The following is a 26,740-nucleotide window of genomic DNA, read 5'->3' on the forward strand; positions in this document are numbered from 1 at the left end:
GGGTTGTTGCCACCTACTCCTAAAGGGCTCCAAATAGCTCTCACTTACTGTAGAACTCGTCCATGGTGGTTGCAAATCACATTTCTCTAGCAATCTCCTCTCTCACAATGATTAGAATAGACTTCCAGTATCCCTTAAAAACGTTTTTCCCACTTGCATGCGCAAGTTTTGCAAAGTGAATCTTCTAATCCCATTTTTCAGCATTATCTATCTTATTAAATTAATATTCAAAATATTAATTTTGAAAGTTAATTTAATAATTATTCTAGTGCTCAGAAAATCAATTCCACCAACCAATAATTAAATTAGCCAAGCCAATTTATCTACCAAGTATCCCTAAGGAGTAGTTAGTCTAGGTCAGAATCTGACACCGAGTACCACCTAGTACCTGTCAAACATAACTTATTACAACTTTTGACTCTAGCACCAATTGATATCTCCAAGTCCTAAGTCCCACACTATGAAATAATTGACTTGCACCTCACATGTACAAGTCGCATTAGCACATTTGGTTAACTTTTAATCAAATGCTAAACAAAGCAATAAAATTTCACATCCTCGTGACAGACCACCCCCTCAAAATCTCTGCAATCGTCCTTGATTGCACTGCATTGTGCCAAAAGAAAAGCCTTTTACACTGAAATTTCCATAAGGCATCACAATCACAACATTAGCCATGGTTGTCCAACTATGCCACATGCCCCAAACCTTGCTGAAAATTTGCAGCCACCATGAATATCAGATACTATTGAGAATTACCCCAAAACTATTGCTAGAAACCCATTGCATGCATCCATGACTCATGTTTCTCAATTGTTCTAACTTCACAATCATAGTAAAGCATATTCTCCATATAAACCATGGCTCAAAATGTCAATGGCATTTACTAACATGTTGTTATTCATGGAACCAACCATAAACTACTGAAAACTCAACATAATCCAATCATAAACTGATCACTTGCTGATCTGAGAACTAATCATAAACCGCTGCATAATTGCACAAACTAATTAGCAATCGATGTAAAAATTGATGCAAAACTAATCTCAAAAGTGACAATGACCATAAATATTACTCAAACTAATCAAAAACTAGGTTGAAACTTATCAAAATTTGATCTCAAAACTGAGGCAAACACTCATACCCAAGTGATCATGAACTAATCCCAAACTTATGCAAAAGTATAGTTTCAAAGCCCTGCTAACAACCATACTCATTTGAATACATCTCACAATGACTACTACACTGAGTAGTGAACTCATGGTAGACATACTCTCAGCACAGTACCTTGGATGCATGCCTAGTACATCTGAGATTCACTACATACAAGAGCTGTCCACAAATGAAGGAGTGTCATGAGGACATGTATTTTTAAAACCTCACTTAACATGTGGATTAATTTTTTATCACGTGGTTAAGTTATGTTGCATATGTGAGGTGTAACAGGATTAGAGTTAATTTACGAGCCTGAGACCCAAGGAAATCACAGGATGTTAAAGACAAAAGTTACTATAAGTTATGCAGCATAGGAACTTGGTGCTATCTGATGCCAATTATTAGCCTAGGTCATTCAATTGGCCATAAGAGTCAATTGATGACACTAGAAAAGTGTCGTTTAATGGTACCTAACATCAATCTGATGGTCAAAGATGGCACAGAGACACTCGGAAATGGAAGTTGCCTAGCCAATTTAATTATGAGCCAGTCAGATTATTTTTTGGGCACCCAAATAATTATTGGATTAATTTTTAGTATTTTAAAGACTGAAAATTAATATTTAATAATGGCTAATGCTGGAAAAACCATTTGGCAAACTTGTCCATGAAGGCTAGTGGGAGGCTGAAGAAGAGGAAAAACGTGACCATTCTGCTGTTGTGAATGGCAGGGAGCTGTTGGAGCTGATAGTGACTATTTTTTCTCCATTTTCTAGCAAAAAAGAGCTGGTTGATTGTAGACGACAGCTCCTGGGAACCCCAAACTAGCGGCAACATCTATTGCAAGCAACAGCAGGGAGAGGGTTCCCAACATCAAGCAACAACATCTACAAGCTGTTGAGATAAGGCAGCAGCAATAAATGACTAATTTTCTTTAGTTCTTCACAAAGGAAGCCTGAATTTTCTCTCTCCTCAGCATTCTCTCTCATCTCCTAGCCTTGCTCTCAAGATTACAAAATTGAGATTGCCAGAGACTGAGAAAATTCAGATTTCTCTACTATAAACTGTAATCTCCAATAAAGAAATTGAAAGCTCCAAGCTTGGATTCAACAAGGCTAAAGCTGTTTTTAGTCAAATTCAAGTGGAGGGACCAGCAAATCAATTCCATGTCCATCAAATCGGGTAAAGGCCAATTGACTGTCCGAATCAAGGGGCAAATCAGATTGGAGACTTGCTAGTCATTTTGGATAGCAAGGGGAGTTGGAATACCGAAAGGAAATGGGAAAATCCCATTGTACATCAACTTTTTCTTCAATTAAGTTTAAAAAATACCGAAAGGGGTATTAGTTTTGGAGCCAATAAGGTGTCCATTGTCCAAGATTGTGAGTTAATTTGCATTTCTCAGTTTTGTAATAAATGTTGCTACCATAACTAAGTTATAATCAAGGAATTACCACCCATCCATGGAAGCAATGTTGGTTTCAGAAAGTGCTATATTTCCCCTTGAGTATCAAGCAATATGCCGAACCCCTACACTATTAAATATAACTAAGCCCGAACTGAAGTCAACTCTAACTAAAAGGCATCTAGGCAAAACTGCAACAATTGAGGATGATCTACTAAGTCATCCTCTTCTATCCATTTTGCATCCATTGGTGAATAATTCTGAAACTTCACCAAATATCTCTTGGAAACTTTACCTCTAACATTTCTTTCCTTCTGTGCCAAGATTTGCTCAGGTACCAAAATCACATCAAGCCCCTCAACCTCAAGCTGAATTTCAAGAAATATATCCTTTGGCACATCACCATGAGAAGGCCTCAGTAAACTGACATGCAAGGGCATTGTGTATCCGCCAATATGGAGGCAATTTCAGCCGATATGCCACATCGTTGATCTTTTACAACACTTACAAGAGCCCATAGTATCTCATACTTAACTTCGGATACAATCTCACTCTTCCTTTCATCTTTTTCAGCCTTGCATTTCCAAAACACAGCAATACATAATTGCCCTCTGCAAATTGCAAAGCACCTCTATCACCATCAGCTACATTCTTTTGCTTTTTCTGTGATCTCTAAAGTACATACTTTATCTTTGCATAGGTTGCATCAAAGTTTTCCACATAACGCTCAGCCCCAAAGAAGTTACCCTTAGTCTGCAAGATGCGGTACCTTCTTGCCACCCTCAACCATCTCAAATGGACCTTTGCCTATGAAACTATGCACTGTATTATTATAAGCAAACTCAGCTAAGGGCAAATACTGCACCCATTGTGTCTTGTGGTTTGAGACATAACACCTCAAAAGATCTAACACTCTGGAATTTGCTTCCTCGAACTGACCATCTGTTTGTAGAAGGAAGGATGATGAGAATTTCAACATGATATCCATGTTCTTAAACAACCCCTTCCAAAATAAACTGCTCATCTGAGGATCTCAATCACTGACAATCAACTTTAGTATCCCATGATACTTAAAGATATGCTGCATAAACAAGTGTGCAATATGATTAGCATGTATTTTCTTCCTCACCGGAATGAAATGGGAATGTTTGCTAAACTTGCAAATGACAGTCTATATCCCATCATTTCCTATAGGTGTCCTAGGAAGTTTAAAGATAAAGTCTATCACAATGCTTTGCCAAGGCCTATCAGGAATAGGCAAGGACTGTAACAAGCCCGGCATCTTTTACCTACCATGCTTTACCTTCTGACATATGATACATGTCCTAATAAACTACTCTATATCATACCTCAAAGATGGTCAATAAAAGAAATGCTCCACTTCGTTTGACTATGGCATCAATATCTCCATGTCTTACATACGGAGGAGAATGACTTTCAGTGCTAACTCTAACTGCTTCGTGATACACAATCATCCATGCATCATCAAAAATCCATCTCTTAACACAAAGTGCTCATGCCTTTGGCAATTGCACGGCTAATCATAAACATTAGCAAGGTCCCAATCAATGACATATTGCTCTTTCATGGCATCCAACTAAGTGTGATAAAACCATACTGACGGCTCAAATTTGTGGCTTACATAAAAATGTATCAGCCACAACATTCTTTTTACCATCGATATGTACAAACTGAAAACGAAACATAGAGAGAAAGTTTGCCCATCCCATATACTTCTCTAACAACTTTGTCTACATTAGAAAGTACCTCAAAGTCACATTTCTCAAAGGTAGCCATGATCGTATTGCCTCAATCTTTGCACCGTCCGTGCCACCCGACACAATATGCCCCAAAAAGTAAATTTTATGCAAAAAGAATTCACTTTTCTTGTCATTGGTAACCAGCTCATACTCACGCAATTCATTGAGCACAATGTCCAAGTGCTTCTATGCTCTACCTCATTCTTTGAATATTAATGTTTAGCATTATCGAGCTTATTAAATTAATGTAAATAATTTTAATTTTAACAACTAATTTAATAATATCTAATGCTCAAAAAATCAATTTCACAGACCAATAATTAAATTGGCTAGGCCAATTTGTCTTTCAAATATCCCTCAGTAGTTATTAGCCCTTAGACCGGCATTAATTAATTAACTAATACCTAGTCTCTAATGTTACCATCGACATTAGTGGCCAATAAATTTGTCTAGGCCAGAATCTAACACCGGATACCACCTAATACCTGTCAAGCATAACTTATTACAACTTTTGCCTTTAACATCAACTAATATCCCAAGGTCCTAAGTCCCACACTGTGAAATAATTGACTTGCATCTCACATGTGCAAGTCACAATAGCACATTTGATTAACTTTTAATCAAATGCTAAGCAAAGCAATAAAATTTCACATCCTCATGACAAAATCTTTGGACCCAACTTTCTCACCATGTTAAGAGGCAAAGCAGAGATTTTTAGTGAATGACAAGAAGGCTCTCAATACTTTATGTCTGTATATTTCTCTAATTATGAGAATATACAAAGATATAAGGAGCTAAAAGCTGATCTAGAAATTCAAGCTTTGATGGAGAGAGCAACTAAAGCACGAGCAAAATCACCTATCATTCGAGGATCCACCCAAGTGGTGCTGCTTTTGAAGGAATGAAATTTAAAGTTACTCCCATTCTTGGGAAACAACGAATTGAGATAGGAAATTATGTAGATCATGAAAATTTTGTCCTAGGAGATCTTAGTCATTGTGATGTTCTATTAGGAATACCTTGGCCATAGAAGAATAGATCTGGCCATTGATTGGAATTAAATAAGTTTAGATTTCCTTTCAAGGGTAAAAATGTATCTTTTGATATAGGAGTAGAATGAAACTCTATTCCCATCTTATCCCATGTATTAATTTGTAAAACAATGAAAAAGTCTATTTTCTCATACTTGATTTTTATCAAAGATTCTAACAAAGAGTCTAGAATTGAAGAGTCCATCTTAGATATGAACGAGGAGCAAATGAATTTCTTAAAGGATTATAAAGATTATTTTGTAGTTACTCTACCTTACGAGTTACCACAAAAGAGAACGGAAGATTATCACATTGATCTCATTACTCGAAGCTCACCTCCAAATAGACCACTCTATCATATGAGTCCCACACAACCAGAAGAGATTATGAAGCAAGTAATTGAACTCTTGGCTAAGGGTCTAATAAGACCTACTTCCTCACCTTTTTGCTCTTCAATCCCTTAGTGCAGAAGAAAGATGGATCTTGATGCATGTGTATGGACTACAAGACCCTCAATAAAATCACAATTTGGAATAGGTTTCCCATTCCAAGAATTGACAATTTCTTAGATAGATTTGATGGATCCAAAATATTCAGCCGGATTGATTTGAAGAGCGGCTACCATCAAATAAGGAGTGCTTCCCAAGATGTTCATTCACACAACAACTTTTGGTTTGTATAAGTTTCTTGTGCTGCCACTCCAGAGTTACTCCCTTTGTCATAGCCTCAATCATAGCCTTGGATCCCCTTAGACCCTTTAGTCTCTACCTCTAAATCTCCTATGGTAGTCACTAAAATGCGAACCAAGGCAACCACCTATAAACAAAATCTCCCTCAAGATTAGGTGAGTTCTCTACCCAAGAGTGTGGTCCGACTCTAATCGCAAATAACAACTCAAGAGAAGCAATTGCCCCCTCTTCTCTTTGGCTATAGTCAATGGTAGCTAATGAAGGCTAGAAGGAAACACATCTCCATGCTCCGATATAGCAGAGCTGCGAATCTAACATCAAAGCTGCTGCCTAATTATTTGATCTTGATCTCTTGAAAAATCCAATAACCGCTAGGCTACCATGGTTCTCCATGTGTAGATGTGAGAGAATAAAAGCTCCCTCTCAAAAGCTTCTTCCAAGGCTCCTTACCTAGGAAAAGACCCCTAACAATGAGCTTAGCCAATAAGGCTTCGTTCAAGCAATCTAGATTTAACATCCCCACACCTCCTCTAGATCTTGGTTGTATGATGACATCCCAAGCCACTTCGCTCTAGCCTTGATCCCATCTCCTCCTGAATAAATAAAGTTTCTAATGAGGTGCTTCACCTAGCCAATGCATGACATGGAGAATGCCCAACAAGAAGTAATGTCCCACATGATTGTAAGAAGAACCTCGTTGGCAGCCACCACTCTCCCTACTAATGAGGACCTCACCAAGCTCTAATAAAGGAGCTTTTGTCTAATGCTCAAAAGAAGAGATGCCAATTGCTACACTGAGGTAATGTCAATCTCCACATGGCATCCAAGATATCTCACTGTAATCTCGAAAGAAACCCAAGCAAAATCCTCATGCAATCACCATTCCAGTTGCCTAGTCTCGCATAACCAAAATCCATAGGACTTCTACAAATTAGTTAAGGCACTTGCTGCTCTGCAACTATCTCTATGGCAGCTACAATGGCCCTAGAGTTACTCTCATTTCCTTCTAAAGAGAGTGATGTGTCGTCAGCAAACTCCACATCAAGAAGCTATTCAAACTAACAGATCCGATAAGGGGTTGGAAATGCCTTCGCAAAAAGTCTTTCTTCAGTGTGTCAATCACACGCCATACCCTATTTGTTTTAAAGTCAAAGAAGAGTTGGAGCTAACATAGTGAGGAGCTGAGAACTCTAACTCATGTCTACCATTATCATTCACACATAACTGAAATGATTCTTTACAACCTAAGGTCTCAAGGACCATTCACACTAAAACAACTAAGTCCCAAGCACTGACTTATTTAATGTCCGCATCATGTAGTACAGCTGGACAACTCAAGTGTCGAGTACAGTTATACCAAAGACAGAAAAATGAGCTTTAAGTCTAACACTCCCCCTCAAGCTCAAGCCAGCATCTGTACACCAAGCAGCTGTCTAAAAACACTAAACTTATCTTTACCCAAAGACTTGGTAAAGATATCAGCAACCTGTTCATCAGTCTTCACATGCATGAGATCAACTCTCCCTGCAAGAACCATCTCTCTGATGAAGTGGTAATGTACCTCAATGTGTTTTTTCCTGGCATGGTATACTAGATTCATGGCCACGAGTACCCTACTAAGATTGTCACATAGCAGAGTCACTGGAGCATCTACCTATATGTCCAAATCAGCCATAAGCTTGAGCAGCCATGCAATTTCACATGCTGCCAATGCAGCACCCCTGTACTCTGCCTCAATACTCGATAAAGCAACCATAGGCTGCTTCTTGTTGCTCCAGCTGATCATTCGGCTTCCAAACCCGAAAGCATAGCCACTCGTAGATCTGCGGTCATATGAGCATCCTGCCCAATCTACATCTGTGTATCCAACCAGTTTCAAGGGCTTATCTCTCACATAGAACAGCCCATAATCTACAATGGACTTAACATATCTCATAATGCGTCTAATTGCATCCAAGTGCGGATTTCTGGGCTTCTGCATAAACTGGCTTATGAGCCCTACAGCATAGCTCAAGTCAGGCCTAGTGATGGTCAAGAATATTAGACTTCCGACCATCTGCCTGTACATAGTCACATCCTCAATTTCAGCTCCACTGCTCATGTCTAGCTTGACATTCTACTCAAGAGGTATATCCAATGTTTACGTTCAGCCATGCCATATTTCTTTAGCATTTTCATGGCATAGTGCTTTTGCATCAGCCATAAACCATTTTTAACTTTGACCACCTCAATGCCCAAGAAATACTTTAAATCACTTAAGTCTTTCATGTCAAATTCTGATTTCAACATTTCCATAACACGATGTATGTCCAAGTCATCATCCCCAATAATTATCAAAACATCAACATATATGACCAGCACTACCAAGCCAATGTCAGTCTTTTTCATAAATAGACTGTGATCAGCCCTGCCAACAGCAAATCCCAAGCTTTGCAAGTAGTTACTGATCCTTGCATGCCAGGCTCTCGAAGCTTGCTTCAGCCCGTACAATGCTTTTTTAAGCCCGTATACATAGTGCTGAAAATCAGGGTATACATACATACCCTTCCGGCTGATCCATATAGACATCCTCTGTCAAGTCACCGTTGAGGAATGTATTCTTCACGTCCATCTGCTGCAATTTTCAGCCTCTAGCAGTAGCCAAAGCAATCAGAGTGCATATGGTTGCCATCTTGGCAACAGGACTGAATGTTTTCTCATAATCAAGACCATACTGTTGGGCATACCCCTTAGCAACCAGCCTGGCTTTGTACCTTTCCGCACTGCCATCCGACTTGCATTTGATTTTGTATACCCATTTGCAGCCAATGGTCTTTTTCCCTTCAGGCAGTGGTACAAGATCCCATGTTTTATTTTCAGCCAAGGCATTCATTTCTTCATCCATAGCTGCACACTAATTCTCATCTTTTACCGCTTCAACATATGTACCTGGTTCTTTGATCTCCATCACTTTTGTTATGTAAGCATAGTGCTTTACAGAGTAGCCACTGTACATCAACTTGTCAACAGGATATCTAACCCTCTGCGAGCACCTAGGCTGTGATGCACTGCTCGATTCCCCTCTCTCATGAGGCGGAATGTACCTGCTCTACCTCGTGCCAAGTGTATAGACAGTCGGAATACCAAGCTCACTATCTAAAGTGTCAGGGACTTATATCCAAAAGTCATCCTACCACGTGTCATCATACCAGATGCATCCTCAATAGCTTTCTCTTTTCCTGCTGTCCAAGATATCATATCTCCCCCTCATTGACATAACGGTATCAGTGGACTGTGAGCCAAAGCTCCTCGATCTACCTATCCAAGGAGATACTCTCTGACCACTAGGACCTGTCATAGCAGTACTCTGCTGCGAATCAGGCTATAGATACATGAGTAGAAGGCGTCTCTAGCATTTGTATGCCTTTTTCTCCTGCGAAATATCCAATGAAAATACACTTATGCGCTTTTGGATTAAGCTTCTTCCTTTTCTCATCTGGGATGTGCACATAAGCAAGACAGCCAAAGACTTTCATGTGACTTACATCCGGCTTATAGTCATACAACTTCTCAAACGGTGTCATCTCATGAATACCTGCAATGGGAGTCCGATTCAAGATATACATAGCTGTCATAATAGCCTCAGCCTAATAATAGAGCGGCATCTTTTTCTCGTTCATCATGGCACAAGCAGCTTCCATCAATACCTTGTTCTTACGTTCAGCCACTCCATTCTGTTGTGGAGTATAGTTGCAAGTAAGCTACCTACGTATGCCATTCTCAGCCAGAAATTTGTCAAACTCATTTGACACATACTCCCCACCGTTGTCCGATCTCAAGCAAGAGATATAGTTGTCAATTTCCTTTTCAACCTGCTTTTTAAACTGCTGAAAAATAGCAAACAGCTCATCCTTTGTCTGTAGAATATACACCCAAGTATAGCGACTATAATCATCAATGAATGTCACATAGTACTTCGAGCCTCCTATAGATGCATTATGGGCTGGCCCCCAGACATCAGTGTAGTAACTGCAACACACGTAATACTCTGCCTTACTATCCTGACAAATGGCAACCTTGACTGCTTACCAGACTAGCAAGCATCGTATACATGACCAATGTCTATGTATTGGAACTTCAGTAAACCTGTAACAAGCCATTTTTTCTACATAATTTGCAGCCTCTGCAAATTCACATGTCCCACTCTCTTATGCTAACTTTCCAAATCTCTGACAGTGCCAAAACCATGGGCAAACATAGCTGAATTCAGCTTTGGCAAAGTGGCATCAGAAGTAAGCATTCTGCCATTCCTGTGACCGTGAGCAATCAACTTGCATCCATTTCCAAACTCTTTAATAAAGCATCCATGCTTATTGAACCTAACTTGCAAGTTCTGCTATGTCATCTGACCACAAGAAGCACTTTGCTTTTATGCTCAATGCTATATTGTGTATCATCACCTGTGCATACATAGCCATGTCTTTCAGCTACCATGTCAGTGAACCAATCACCATGAGGGGTCATGTGGTTCGATGCCCCTATCCATGTTTATTGAACCTAACTTGCAAGTTCTGCTCTGTCGACAAACAATAAGTTCTTCATTACGGATGGGACATGCAGTACATCATGCAAATTTTTCTTTCTACCATCATGAACCACAAGAAGCACTTTGCCTTTATGCTCAATGCTATACTGTGTGTCATCACCTGTGCATACATAGCCATGTCTTTCAGCTACCATGTCAGTGAACCAATCACCGTGAGGGATCATGTGGTTCGATGCCCCTAAATCAATATACCATACTGCATCATCAGTGGATTTTTCAAAAAACCCTATCTTTCACATACTGCATGGCAAAACAATCTATCTCCTAAAACATCATCTACATGACTGGACGTAACAAAATGTCCATGCTATTTGCCCTTCTGATTGCCCTGCTTCTTCCAGCAGTCCTTGACAATATAACCATACTTCCCACAGTAATGACAATCCTTATCCTTATTCGAATTGTCAAATGGACGTTGCTGCTGCTAGGAGCCTCTGCCTTTAGGGCTAGATCTCTCCCTGCCTCTAAAGTTTTCACCACCTCTAGCATTTGATACCTGCTGGTTGTTATTGCCATAGGATGCATTTTGCTAGCCTCCTCTTCTAGAACCATAGCCTCTACCACTGTTGCCACAACCGCGTTGATTGGAATAAAAGATTGTATCCTTGCTTTTGGAACTGCTTGACCCTGTAGCCAAGCCAAGTTTAACCTCCTCATGGATAAGCAATGCAACCAGCTCATTGAAATCAGTCATTTCAGCACGCACACACGCAGAAGTATTAAAAGACTTATACTCAGGCCCCAAGCCATTCAAAGTCACAGCAACCATGTCTTCATCTTCAACCTGTGATCCAACAGATGCCAGCTAATCTGCAATGGTCTTGATCTCCGTAACATAATCCCGTATGGATCTGCTCTTTCTCTCCATGTTGTTAAATTTATGCTTTAACTGGATCTTTCTTGTACTTGTGGTCATGCCAGTACTTGACCAAGATGTCCCAAGCATCCTTAAGAGAGCTGCAGTTCATTATCTGCATTACTATGGCATCTAATATACATAGAGACAGCCAATGCAACACCCCTGCAAGCTTTTTCTGTCCAAGCTCGGTGTAGTCATCTTTGATCAGCTGTAGGTCTCTCTGGGAGCTGAAGTTCGACTTCTACTCCAGTCACCAACTCCCAATATTCTTTTCCAATTAAGAAGTTCTCCATGCGGAACTTCCATATGGCATAATTATGACTGTCCAATTTCTCCCCCACAATCTGGGTAATATTGTCTGTCCTGTCAGCATTTGCCATGTCAAATGCTCTGCCTGACTACCTGCAAGCCAAAGTCTTCCTAACAATTCAGTTTCAGCCTGCAACTGTTTATGACAGTTTTCAGCACTCTATGTGCTCAGACAGTCAGTATTTCAGCCTGAAAAACAATGGTACATACACCTCCTGACACTTGACAATCACCTAGGTATTGCAGCCTGCATGTACGGACTGCATTCAATGCAAATCCAGCATGTATTTGGGCAACCTGTTCATGCACAAACAAGCAGTCTGTAGGCTGAAAAATAACAGTAAACAGCAGGTCCTCTTTGAGCTCAACACAGGGGGTACGTGCCCCAAGAACACTTACAGCAGTTTAGAGATCTATCTCTGCATATGGGGTTCCAAACATGTCAGTCTAACACTAAATACATCATGTACTGCAAGTACAAGTGCAGAATATTCTACCTGCAAATTTCAGTCAGCCAAGACCAGCCAATCACATTGTATTTCAGTCCACAAAACTCCTCACAGTGTCACATGCATATGCCACCATACATGGGAGTCAATACATGAACCTGACAGCATCCAAGAGTGTCCTGTGTTCCGAGATGCAGTGACATACAAAGCATTTACTGTTCATTCACTGTTCATTGACATTCAAGACCATGTCAAACCATTTGCTTCAGCTCCAGACATTTGTATCAACTCCCTTCTCATTGCTCAATGCATTTGACAGACAAAACTCAAGTCATCAAGTACCTGGAGCTAACCAAAGTCATCTAATTCTCTTCAAGCGTCAAGAGATACATGCAGCCCACAAATTTGACAGTTTTCAACCAAGTAAAATGCTTCAGATCTGAGTGCATTTGATCAGTAATCTTCAGCTCCAAGACATTCAAACCAATACATATGACTTCCAGTGTATGGCCAAGCATCAATTGTAGCCAAAGTACATGTCATATAGCTTTGGTGCATCAACAAGAGTCATGTATGTGCTGCCTTGGCACTGTTCACAGCAGGCCTGGACTATTTTCAGATCTGCACTCAACTGTCACAGCTCATAGATAAGCTTATCCACAAGTTGTAGCATCCAAAGACCATTAACTACCTTCCAAGGAGTAGATGCATGCTCAATATAACTCATATGATGCTTTGTGCCTCAGTATGCAGCCAATGCCTTCAGCCTGATCAGCAGGCCCAAACACGCTGTTTCCTCAATCTGTTTACAGCAGCTGGCCGTGGTCTTGATGATAGCAAATGTACACTTTATGATGCTCAATAAGGCCTCCCAAAGGCTCCAACAAAGTCACAAATGCTTCTTGACCTATGGCAAGTAGGATACCACAATGCATACCTTGTATCATAGACAATGACAGTCAATGGCAGTCAACCCTTTCACTCCATAGAGCCCAATCATGGGTGCTCTGATACCATGTTTTAAAGTCAGAGAAGGGTTGGAGCTAAAACAGTGAGGAGCTGAGAGCTCTCACTCATGTCTACCATTATCATTAACACAACTGAAATGGCTGTTTACAACCTAAGGTCTCAAGGACCATTCACACCAAAACAACTACGTCCTAAGCACCGACTTATTTAATGTCCACATCATGTAGTATAGCTGGACAACTCAAGTGTCGGGTACAATCATACCAAAGACAAAAAGATGAGCTTGAAGTCTAACACTATTGAAGGTGTAGGTAAATTGTAGCTTACAGCAGCATTGTGCTATAGTTTACCCTCTCGTTCGTGTTACATGTATCTAGAATAAAAAAAACCTATTGTAAGTTTCTACAATCGCAAAAGCTGGTTTAACAATTATGCTTGTGGATGACTAATGTCCAATTCATGATCACAGCAATGATGATATTGTTATTGCGTCAGGGACTCTACACTGAGGAATTTACAAGATGGACGGGCGGTATTCACACCTGAAGCAAGCTGGCACAAGTGACCTCTTACAAATCCAAGTGCCTGTATATGTAATCCTTTATAAGCAGCCTAAAACTACCCCAGAATCTCCTCCAAAACCTCCAAAGGAACTATGAACAAGGGTCCCTAAACAGTTCAGGTTCCCACCGGCTCTTGTTCCCACTCATTGGTTCTCCAGAACCTCGTTCTTAGGAAATTCTTCTCATAGCTACAAGCGAGCTCATTGACCCCCTAACAACTGATTTGAAATATGAGAGCATGATTGTTAATGCTAACACGCCGGTTCTCACCCCAACCGAATCCATCCTGAACCCCGATTAAGCCATAAAATGCTAATCAATTGGCAGCTACCTTATTTCATAGTTGCCTTGGTTACTACGCTGCCTGTACACCTAACTGTAATGAAATTAAACCCTTAACCAATACAGAAATTACGGCTCTAAAGCATAGAATAGGGCACCCACTGTAAAGCAGATCCAGGCTACTCAACAGAAACTCAGTCAAGAGGCCATGTCACAAGCTAAATTAGTATATCATAGATTTGGATTCAATACTTATCTAGTTTTTCCTACAAACCCCGCCCCCCCCCCCCCCAAAAAAAAAAAAACCATGAACAAGCAGTTCAATTGCAAATCTGGGGACAATCCCGTTAAAAACAGGGCCGTACGCAGAAAGAAAAACACAGGTTGCTCGATATGAAAAAGAACTTCTTGACCCTTTTTCTTTCAATAAAACAAAGTGAGGTCGGGAAAAAGGAAGGATAGAAAACTGAGTAAATAGAATGGCAGGATGAGGGCTCTGCACCCATGTTTATAGCAATTTCTATACCAACTCTTGGCAGCCAGCAGCCGATAATCTTTGTTTTTTTAGACATTTCCAAGCATCCAAAACCATGCTTCTGAATCCAAACAAAATTCTGTAGAGAGATCTTTCCCAAACCCAAAAGGACCAGGAGTCATTTCTAGTGCCAGTAGTTGCAGCTTGTTCTATGTACTTTCCTTCTTGTCAATCCAGTAATGACCACAGTATCAGGAAAAAATGATTTGCAACATGATAGACTGAGGCTTCAACAACCTACCACGACAGCAATACTTTCAGCAACCTCTTGTTCATGTAAATTGTCGTGTTTTTAGTTGTCTTTCTGGACAGAAGGCACCCAAAATATGCACTTACATTTGTAGTTAAGTTCATGTATGTATGCCATGAACTGGCAAGCCCTGTCACATCATCTTCACACAACCTGGATTGAATCCCATTGTCTCAGTCTTGAAAAACAAGACCCTGCTTTGCTAAACACAGGATCCAACAGCCCATGGCTGCTAAGCAGACCCTTGTCAGCTAGACAAAAGATTATGTCTGCTAAGCAGATCTCTTCAAACAGTTATCCTCACAATAACTTCACCAGTCTATTGCTGATGGTATCCAGCTATTAAAGCAGATGTGAGCAATGGATAGACTAATAGGTGGAGATTGTAAAAGCAGAGTTCAGACTACGACCGTCACATCTTTCTGCAACCAACTTATAATCTCATTACATAATCCAAAATTCAGCATCGGAGCCACTAATTTTACACAGACTAAACCAAGTCGTATGTAGCATTCAAGCGTGGCTTGAAGCATCCTAAAATTAAATCCAGCTAAAACAGTCAGCAGCCCTTAGTCAGCACGTTTGTGGGTGCATCCAAGTATTTGTGGTTTGGAAAACCACAAAAATCATATATAAACATCCAATTCAAACATGAGAAAGGATACGAGGAAAGTCTTTCATGACCCATTGCAGCTCTTTCATAAGCATCCTTGGCTTTTTCTGGTTGCTTTGCAAGTTTGAAGGCCATAGCTGTAACCAGACAACAGTAGGACTCAGTAGCATAGTTTTCAAAATCATGACAGCTGCAAAATCATAGGCATGTAGAGTGTAGAAGGCTGGAGCTTACCTGCTTGTTCATACAGGGGTGTTGCAGTAGTCCAATCAGTTGACCATTTCATAAACGACAATTTGGTCCTGGAATTTAGAACAGAACAGTAGTTCAAGAGCTTTGACAAGTAAAAGCAGCATGCAAAGGACCAGCATCATCCCACAAAAAACCATGAGAACAGATGGCACCTCATCACATGATCTTTGAAAGCGTTAACAAGTTTTTTTAGACATTATCACCCTCAGATTTATTCGCTGAAATTCAGAATTCATTTGTAGACTCACACCCTACTCAGCTTGCAGGATTGCTGTTCAGACCTAACTGCATGCTCTCACTTTGCCGACACTCAAGTGAAGGTGTCTAATCTAATCAAAGCATGCATGTAGCCTTTCAAAAACACATAGAGCCAAAAGCATTCAATTCATAGTCCATCCTCACATTAGTGGAAGTCATGCAACCAAATTTGTACAAGGGTGGCCAACGCACAGGCCTCTAGCCCAAAGTATCATAGAGTAAGGATTTGGTAGGCACACTGAATTCCCTCGAGAACCAAGGCAAAGAGTATAAGAAGAAGAGTGTGTCATACTCTAATAGATCCCAAAATGCAACAAGCAGCCTCCAAAGGTGTCTGGCAGGAGCAAACACAGCTCTGTGATGGCCAGATTAGTGACAGATCGGTAGGGGCAGGGGCCACCTGGCAGGCTGTATGGCAGCAGGAAGCAGAAAATGCAGCAGTATGTGCCACATGGCAGCAAGGTGATAGGCTGCAAGGACTGTACTGCAAAAGCAGATCATGGTCTGATAGTAAACACAGGCTGGTCAGTTCGCAACAGCAGTTGCCAGCTGTTCAGGAATGGTAGAAAGGCTGAAATCAGTCACAAACAACAACAGAAGGCTGGACAGCAAGCGCCTAATGATAGGAAGCAATGGACAGCAGCTCAAACTAAGATACCCTCCACAAACAAGGCGTGGACAACAAAGAGAAGGCACCAGCAAGCTACAAAAATGAGATTGAGATTGAGTGGTGGGCAGCCTGTCTATTTATAGATGGATGGGTCCTCCCAAATTAGGGTTTGGCTATTGGGACACACTCTAAGAATGCGGGTCTTTTTAATGAAAGTTTAGTAATTTAATTATTTCAGCTTGTTTTGGCACTATTTAATGTGGCTTATCAACATATAATGCAGTTTTTGCTCAACAATTGGGCTCTTATATTAAGGGCTAATCTAAGAAGGAGGCAATTTATTGTGTTAAGGGCTTAAGAATTTACTATCCTTACTCCACCAGATTACTTTTTGTAGGACACTCTTATAGGCTTAAGTTGAGATCCTACACTTGAGAAATTCAAACATAAGTCCAAGCATGTTAAGCCTATGAAAAGCAAACCCCATACCTCAACCAAAGGAATGCACAATAATGCTAATTGTGTGCACAACTACAAGTGCGAGCATGTGCAAACATGTAACAACTAAACTCTAACTCGCTCATTCTAACTAAGAGATAAAAATTAACCCTTGTACAAGGAATGTGAACAGGCCCCCCAAAATGCAGATAAGCACAAAGCCCTAAGGCTACAGCTAGCCAAGCTCCTTATGAGCAACCAAGATACAAACATAACATAGTATCCAAGATAATGAAGTCATGTTCCATGGATTGCTTTATGCACCAGCTCTCACCCCATCATGTCAATGCTGAAGTGGGGAGAAGCAGCATTTCATGAAGAAGAGTGAAGTATGTATCACAGCTGGAAACCTAAGAAAGGACCTTTGTGGTAGCCCCAAAGGAAGATTGTAACTCCACCTCGGAAGGTGGAGCTTCCATGCTGGTCCAAGGATGTGAAGCTCATTTAAAGAGGAAACCGAGATTTGAGTGTTGAATTATCCAAGTCTCCGCCCCGATCAAAACCGGTAGGTCCCTGCACTTGTTAGTCCCTGACTGAAATGCAAGCAATAAGCATGAATATAAGATAAGAGTAGAGACCATAGAATACACATACCTCAACTCCAATGAAGATGCTTTTGATGCTATTGTGTAATGTTAAGAAGATTTCCCGCTATGAAAGGGTAGGCGAGCTAAATATGTAAGATAGTAAGAGTCAAAATCTGCAGTGTAATAATGTGCAGCATAAAAGTGAACACAAGCTTGAGGAAGCACTGCTAGAATTCAAAGATACCCAAGTGAGAAGAGGGATAACATATCAATCAGCGCCATATCCATCTGAACCATGGTGGGCACTATGCTCCACAATCCATTGGATTAGAGGGTCCAATGGGAAAGTGGGCTCATCCGCTTCTAGCTACACACAAAGTAGATGGCAACTCAAAAGTAAAGGTCAAGGACACATCTTGCCTATCCTCAAGGGAGACAAGAAGTGTCTGACGAGGGGGGGTTGGTGAGGGGGTGTGGTGGGCTGGCCAATCAAAGAACCCTTCCGGTGTTGTGACAAGGGCTGGTTGAGGGGCTGATTCAATGCCATATGACCAAGGGGTCTCCACTAATCGTTGTGAGCACCTTGCAAGCATGGGGGTTGAGCCACATATGTCAAAGCATGATCCCCTCTCAGCTACTAATGACATGCAACATTGCCTCTCTTGGTGGGCTCAAGGTCCTAAGCAAAGTAGAGAGTCACAATTTAGCAATACTCATTATCAAAATGAGCAAAGTAGAGAGTCACAATTTAGCAATACTCATTATCAAAATGGCCTGTCTTTGGGCAATACAAGAAATACCTATTTCTCTAAGGGATAATCTACCAACCCAAGTTTAATCTTGATTGGGAGGTACTTTTCTCCTCACTAGTCTATTGAGAGACTTATTCTTCTTCTCACCACCTGCTTCCCATTTTGACCCATGTAAACAAGGGCCCCTTCTAGAGATGCAAAGGGGATTTCTATAAACATGATCAAACAATCCTGTGTACCACTATAAAAGACATTCAAATCATAGAATGTGGGCAACTAAGACCATGAGACAGTATGTTATTCATAAGTGACTCCGTCCTCATCTCACTTTGGTGGCCAATACTAGCAGATTTAACACTTAATCATTAATACTCCACCAACTTGATTGTTAAGTCATCCCTCTCAATGATCTTGAACTCTTGGAGTTCATGTTCAAGATCGATTTGACATGTCCTATCACAAACCACATAGCGGTCAATCAAATGGCATAAAACCTTGTTGAGTTTCCAAACCATGTACAAGAAGAATCATAACTGCAAGTATAAAAATAGTAGTCCCTGTCAATGACAAGCGACACAAACTTTGTAGCAATAGCAGTAGAAGATGCATCTAAAGCTAGCATCCCAAACTCCTTTTACTCCTTGGCAATGTGTTTCTTACATTCTGTGATAAAATGACCTAGCATTTTATGGTAATGGCACTTACCCTTCTTAGCTTATCTGCCCCCTGCTTCTTGTTGTTCAAGAAAGTTCCCGAACTTCCAAAACTTTGTGGAGCATTCCTAAACCAATTACCCTTGCCCTTCTGTCTTGCCATAAAAGCCTGTTCAAAAGCTACAACATCCATCCCACTATTTTTCCTTGTTTGCTCTTCTTTCAACAATAAGCTAACCAACTGAAAAAAAGTAAGTGGTTGTGTAGAAATTCGCATTGTAAGATTTAATGCCGTATAAAAGGCCAAATAAGAAGGTGGCAAAGAGTTCAAAGTTGTAGAGATCATTTGACCATCAAAATAATACTCATCTGCATTTATCAACTGCTCGAACAAGTCCTCAATTTTATTAAGGTGATGTTACATAGCATCACCTTCTTCCATCTTCACATTTTCAAGCTCCTTCTTCAGAAAAAAAATGCGAGTATCATTTTTTCCAGCAAATATATGCTCAAGTGTAAGCCATGCTACTTATAAAGTAGCAACAAACCGGACTTCTTCCCCACCAACATAATCCCAAAGATTTTTTGCAACAAGGAAATTCTTCATCATGAAGGACCACAGAGAATAGTTGTTGCCATCCAACCTATCCTCTTTTCATACATAAGTGAAGACATCACTTTCTCCTTGATTTGCCATGATAAATGTCACTCTTCCAAATGCACAAGAGTGATAACAAAAGCTGACCTAACCTGGAAATTTGCAAATTTCCAGAGATTACAGCAAATGCCAAGCAGTAATCATCTAAATCGTATCACACTTGAACACTACTGTCTCAATGTGCTGAAATTTTCAGATTTCAGCAAGCAACATGCTGCCCAATGCAATAAGAGTGCTCAGCAGCACTAAAAGCACAAAAGCCCTAAAATTTGAACATCCAATGTACAAGATTTCAGTCGATTTCAAATTGAAACTTCAGTATGTTTGCTAAAAATACAAAACCCCCAACTTTGTTGGCCCAAATGCTTGTTAATTCTGCCATTTGTGCACTGAGGCACTTGCTGACAAAAATTGACCTTTTCCTGCAAAAGCCCTTTGCTTTGGCTCTGGTATTCTGAACAAAATAATAAAATATACATGCGGCAGCTGAGGACAGGCAAAAAGAATGCTGACTTGGCAATCGGAGCTGTCAGAACAGTTAGCAAACCTGTCGTAGGACTGACAAAGCTGCCCATGGGCAGACGGAGCTGCTACTGGTGGAGGGTGGCCATTGCAAGTGGGCGAACTGCAGGTGGCACTGCAGGCAATACTGGCAGGTCGCCCCCCTGCAGACTAATACCACTTGTTGGTAGCTGCAAGTGGCGCTATTGGCTGACGTCGCCAAGCACAAGGCGGCGCAACTGCCTATGGAGCTAGCAACTAGCACACAGTGCAGTCGAGCTGCAGGCAGCACAACTAGAGGAGCTGGTGGACTAGGCATGGAGCTCAAGGACAAGGCACTAGAGAAGCTAAGGCAACTGCCAAGTGGCCAAGGCTCTGATACCACTTGTTGCTGGAGATGGACAATAACTCAGCTTAAGAGAGTGTGCCGACACAATAGAGAGAGTGTGTATGTCTAGTCACTATTCAACAATTGATTGATTAAATTTGTGTAACACAAAGTACAAAGTACATAGTACAACCCTTAGACTTTAGGGTTGTGTAAGTGGCTTAAAGTGCATTCACACACAGATGTGTGTGATGTGCAGTAAGTGACCAAACTGTGTAAACTAAATACACAAATAAAGAATAATATGACTCGGGGAAAAAACCTCTCTTACAAAGAGTAAAAGGTTCCTCAGTGTCCTACGTGTGGAATACCGACACTCATGTGTGAGCGTAGGCGTGAGTAAAACCCAATAAATTCTTGTTGTAATATAAGTTGAATCCGGTCATTTACCTCCCTATCCAAGAAGGAAGGTTGGTTTCAAAGACAGCATGAACAGCTCCAAGTGAAACCAGCCTTCCTCCTCGGAGGGGTGATAATGACCTCATTAATCAACAATTACAGCAAGTATAAAATTCATATAAACTGAAATGCGCACTTTACCTCTTAAATTTTGGACAATGGACACCTTGTTGGCCCTAAAACTAGCGCCTCTTGCAGTATTTCTTTAACTTTTATTGCAAATAGATGGAATACAACTGAGATTCTTTGATCTCCTCCACTAATCCAAGTGCCTCTTGCTGTCAAAACCGACTAACAAGCCTTCAAACCAATTCACCCTACTCCTTGAAAGACAAATTCAGTCCCAAATCTAATATTGGCATTTTCCACTTCTTTCTAGGTCATGACATTTAGCAAACTCCGAGGGGGATTTTCATCTCCCAACAGTGATATGCACAAGAGCTTTTGACTATGTTTTTAGATGGACGGGTATAAAGCTATTTTCACTCCTATGGATCCGAATTGAAAGGCTATGGCCCATGCAGATTCACGGCCAACAGATGCTACCTGCTCTAAGTTGTTGATTGGGCCATTGATATAGCTCCTTGACACTTGGATTGATTTGTGTTTTCAAGTAGGTTTTCTTGCAAGGTTCATGAGTGAACCCAAGCTAGTTCAATGGAAGGCTGCTATGAAGATTTTGCAGTTATTATAAGGGGGATTCAGCCTTGGTTCTATAAGGCTAGACAGATTCAGATTGGTTCTACAAGGCTCAAGATGTTGACCATAAGAGGTCAACACGATATTGCTTCACTTTGGGTGCCGGCACTATCTCATGGAGTAGCAAGAAGCAACCCATTGTTGCCCTATTATCTACAGAGACAAAGTACCAAGCCACATCTTCTACCACATGTGAGACACTGTGAGTGTAGCAATTGTAGGAGAGCTTGGCCATTGTCAAAACATACCCTACTACACTGCATTGCAACAATGAGAGTTGCATTACTTTGGCACGAACTCCTATATTTCATGCACATTGAAATACAATACCATTTCATTTGGGAGAGGATCTTGGATGAGACAATTGATGTGGTTTACTGCAAGACGGATAACAATTTGGCAAACTTGTTTACAAAGGCTCTTTCTTAGACCATTCTTCAATAGCACTCCAAATCCCTGAGCCTTATGCCTCATCTAGGATATGAGAGGGGATGTCACAAATTTATTCATCCCCAAGACAAGCATCCTCAAGCTATTGTTGTACAGTTAGTTCCCTTGGGCACAATACGCATCTCCTTTCTATCAAGTCCGACAGTTCTATGCAGTCTACAAGCGTTTATCAACTTCATTGGGCAATCGAGCAGGTTCAACAAGTTGCGCAAGTTGCCACATGGCAGCTCGCAGATTTGCATAGCATTTTTCTCATTATTTTATTCAATGATTGCAATTCTCCTTTGACATACCTTATCGCTCATGTTTGGGCTGCACTTCTTGCCAACAACTAAACCCCATCGTATACTCTAAACCATTGCAAGTAGAGCGCTGAAAGGCCACTATCTTTCCCTCTACCCTCACCTTCTCTCTCTCTTTCTATGGGAGAGGCAGCAGACACTAGACTTGACTCGCGGATACACAGCACTAGGTGGTTTGGAGAGGATGCGCTCACAGGTGCAATTCCAAGAACCCCGCACCAAGCTATGGTTGTTCGATACACTAGTCACATCCACGCTACTTTATGGAGTACAGATATGGGGGTCCAGTCTTGACCACTGTAGCAGATCAGGGCGCACTTATAACGGATGGAGATCGATGGAGAAACCTCTAGTGTCCATGATATCCAGGATGATCAAATGTAAGGCCTCAGTGCCACATGAGATCATCATAGCCAAGCTAGCAGCTACACTGATTGCGGTAGAGGCCCTCACCCGATCGGTCACATGCATGCATAGCCTATGGGACTTACCCACACACAGATATGCACAATTGGCCCTTGAGTCCTCCAGGCAGCTTGCTAGAGAGGGTGATACTTCGAGTTGGTATGCACAGATGTCGGCCTGGTTTGAGCTGCATGGCTTTAGCATGGACAAGTTACTCCCCTTCCAATACTCCCTTGATGCACCATCACTTGATCTGAGCAGGATAGAGATTCGCAAGATCATCAAGATGGATCTTACCCAGTTGGATATCAAGCGGACATGGGTAATGCCAGGGTAGGAGCTAGGGACAAAGATGGCTTTCTACCGCGAGCATTTCCTTCATACTACAGATGATGGATTTATTGTTCGTCTGAGATACATGGACAACCACCTTTCCCATGGGATCAAATGTACTATTGGCTAGTTGCACACCTCCTCACATCAGCTAGAGATTGAGACTGGGAAATATAGATCCATCCCACCAGAGAAGCGCATATGCCAGATATGCCAATTAGAGCCAGAGACAAAGAAGTATTATATCTGCTGCTGCCCAGCCTATTATGAGGTCCATGGTCGTTTCCACTGTCTCTTTAGAGACGAATTTGGACCACTATCCAGAGTCATGGATTTTACCAATCAACGATGCCTTGGCCTCTTTCTTCTTGAGATATGACGGCTCCGTGACATGCGCCTCAGGAGCACAGCTGCTCCAGGACACCGAGGCCCTTCACAGAGGCAGCTCACAGACTTCTTTGCAAAGGAGACTCAGAAGACTTCAATACAGTTACAACCACAGTCCACACGAGAGCCTCCCTCACCGCCACAGTCCACATAGACAAGGAGTATTGATTGATCGAGCCATTCAGCTTAGCCGATCCAAACGTCCTAGGCCTCGACACAGACATTGATGACACCTTCATATGCGGATACAAGGGATTATTGCTCGGGCTAGAGCTAGGCCCTCCATACCCACATGAGATTGTACCATTTTGGAGCTCATTGTTACTAGATAAAGCCTTATGTTTTACACATAGCCATAGTTAGTTTCCTTTCTTTTTTTGCTTGTGCTAAATATTTTGCCCAGACAATTGTACCATCATACACATGATTGTAACTCATGGTCTCATAGGTCATTTTGGCCTTTTGTAGACGTTAATATATCATTATCATTATCATTCTCTCTCTCTCTCTCTCTCTCTCTCTCTCTACCACTACCATTTTACTCACCTTCTCTCTCTACACTGCCACTACCTCTTGTCACCTTTCATACACTCTGGCATCACACAATTTTGCTCTCCACAAGAATGGCATTGTCAACAATGATCAGTCTTTGGAGGACACACCAATGCTTTATCCCGATTCCACACACCCACATGGGCTTCATCTCGTGGCCGTTGCTTCTCGTTCTCATGTTCATGATGCATCTTTTGTACTAGCGCTTCAGACGCAACTAATGGAGATGCAATAGCAACTCTCAAAGTTGTGATCCATATAACTTCCACTTTTGCCTACAGCCATGGGGATACTCCCTCTTCAATTCCATCCCACTCCCTTCAAAGGGGAGAGGAAGGGATGCCAAGAGATGAGCATTGACTAGTTGTTGGCAAAGTGAACTACATGTTTCAACCCATATCGGTTTAGTGACATGCAAATTTGCAATGCACCAACTAAACATAGATCATGCTTCAAAGCAAGGCTTATGCATGGTGGGTTGGGTTGCACCCAAAGCCTCAAACTTTGATCGAATTTCAATTTGTCTTCCATACAAGCTTCTGTGCAAGTTGACAAGATTGAAAGCTTTAAGAAGTTGTTCAAGTTTGAAATCAAAAAGAAGAACTTGGATGCATACCTTAAGGATTCCAAGCCTCAAGGACCATTAAATGGACCCTTGGCCATAGATTTGGTTCACTTGGTGACCAAGTGTGGACGCACCCTTAGGAGAAGGGTAGTTATGGATTCTATAAATAGAGCCCAAAGCCTCATGTGTGCACTTTATTGAGTGATTATCAACCTTATACCCAATACCCTAGATGAATCTGCTTGCACACCCATACAAGTGTGAGTTGGTGGTTTGGGATGCCAATACTTGTGGTGGAGAATCTTAAGCTTCGAATGGCTCCCGAAAACCATGAGAACATGATCTATTATACAAAAAATCAAAGCTAGGATCTGTGAAACAAGTTGAAATGCTATATCTAGCAATACCATGAGCCTCTGTACTTTTGACTCATGAGTTTCAATCATGTAGATATAATTCTAGGCATGCCATGGTTTTAAAGTAAGTCAAACTTGTTGTCATTGGCAATGAAACACGTACAATTCTTTTGAGTTGGATGGTGTGAACTCTATTGTCTAGGGCTCTACTCCCTCCCTAACCACCAAATTGCACTACAAACCTTATATCAATAATTAAATATTACAAAATTGTTCCATGATCCCAAATCCTATGCATTCTACCAAAAAATATGATGTGGATTTCCATTTTCATTGTCACCCTATTTACTCTAGTATTCATTCATCCATATCTAAGCATAGCGAGTTTTTGTCTAAGTGACAAGATTATAAAAAAGTATTTGGATGCGGTTCTAAAAGAATTTTTTGATGTATTTCCATTTGATTTATCTAATGGGCTTCCACCATCTTATGGACACAACCTTGTTCACACAAAACAACTCATGTGCAATAGCCATCCCATCTTTTGGCAACCACATCACTTCAATGCAAGGGCAAAGACAAAATAGCTAGGCAATTATAGCTCTATCTTGCAAAGGAATTTATTGAGCCAAGTAAGTCCCCATGGGGCACTCCTATTCTTCTCACGGAAAAGGACCAAGAAATGTGTTTGTGTGTGGATTACAAAGGTCACAATAAAGTCACTATCAAGAGCAGATATCCATTACCCAGGATGGATGACCTTATGGGTCGGCTCTCAAGAGCACAATATTTCATAGAGATTAATCTTAGGTCAAAATACTATCAAAGATGGATAGCACCTAGGGATGTCCTAAAGATTGTGTTTCATACACAATATGAATGCTACCAATTCTGATCCTACCTTTTTGATTGACCAATGCTCCCTCAACTTTCAAACAAATGATAAATGTTTTTTTTTCATCCATCTCTAGGAAAGTAAGTTGTGGTGTCCCTTGCAATAACTCCAAGGACTCTGTAGTTGGACGAAGCCATGACGCAACCTGGATCAAAGTTGATCGACAGAATTTCATCCCAACAAAGCGGACCGTTAAAAGCCCCAAATTCACTAGCTCTTTTTTGAACACCTTTATCAATATATGGTTTGCTAGATGAAACCATGAATAATCATGATCCTAAGTTCACTTACCATTTCTTGCAAACAACCTTCCAAAAACTAGACATTTGTCTCTCTATGTCATCCTCGAAACATCCTAAAACCAATGGACAAACCGAAAAAACAAACCAAACTATGGAGGATATGTTGTGCACATATGTCTCTTGTTATCAATCCTCGTGAGAGCGCTATCTTCCACAAATTGAGTTTACTAATAACAATGCAAAGCATTTTTCTAGAAGATGCAGCCTGTCCATGCTAATGTTTGTTTATAAGCCAAAGCCATCAATTGCCTTGAAACTCAAAGCACTAAGAATGCAATCCCTAAGTCACCCTTCAAAATAGCGAAGACGGCATCTAGGTCATTGACCAGCGTAGTCTTCCAAGTGTCCATCTCGACTCTTATAGCCTGCAATCTGTTGTCTAAGAATATTAGACCGTTGTCCTAGTCCTCTATCACTCCTACGTTTCGCATCTAGGGTCGGCCTAGCAAGATGTCGTAGTCCACTCTCTTCATGACTATGAAGTTCACTGACTCTATGCCTTTCCAAAAAGCATTTACATGCAAAGACTTAGGCATTGAGTTCAG

The 26,740-nt window shown here is 41.0% G+C and overlaps 1 protein-coding gene across 1 annotated transcript in view; it reads right to left on the reverse strand.

The window, feature by feature from the left end:
- The window catches only part of GSNAP (gamma-soluble NSF attachment protein), a 79,702-nt gene that overhangs the window by 26,787 nt on the left and 26,175 nt on the right, over nucleotides 1–26,740 (reverse strand). The window contains exons 2-3 of the mRNA XM_087699770.1: nucleotides 15,688–15,755; nucleotides 15,506–15,590 (exon numbers count right to left, since the gene is read on the reverse strand). Of these exons, the coding sequence (XP_087555896.1) occupies nucleotides 15,506–15,590; nucleotides 15,688–15,755 (153 nt within the window). The remainder of the gene's footprint in view (nucleotides 1–15,505; nucleotides 15,591–15,687; nucleotides 15,756–26,740) is intronic.

The sequence above is a fragment of the Lygodium microphyllum genome, chromosome 2 (assembly GCF_053477565.2).
Source record: "Lygodium microphyllum isolate KBCC chromosome 2, Lygodium_microphyllum_v1.1.10, whole genome shotgun sequence".
NCBI lineage: Eukaryota > Viridiplantae > Streptophyta > Polypodiopsida > Schizaeales > Lygodiaceae > Lygodium > Lygodium microphyllum.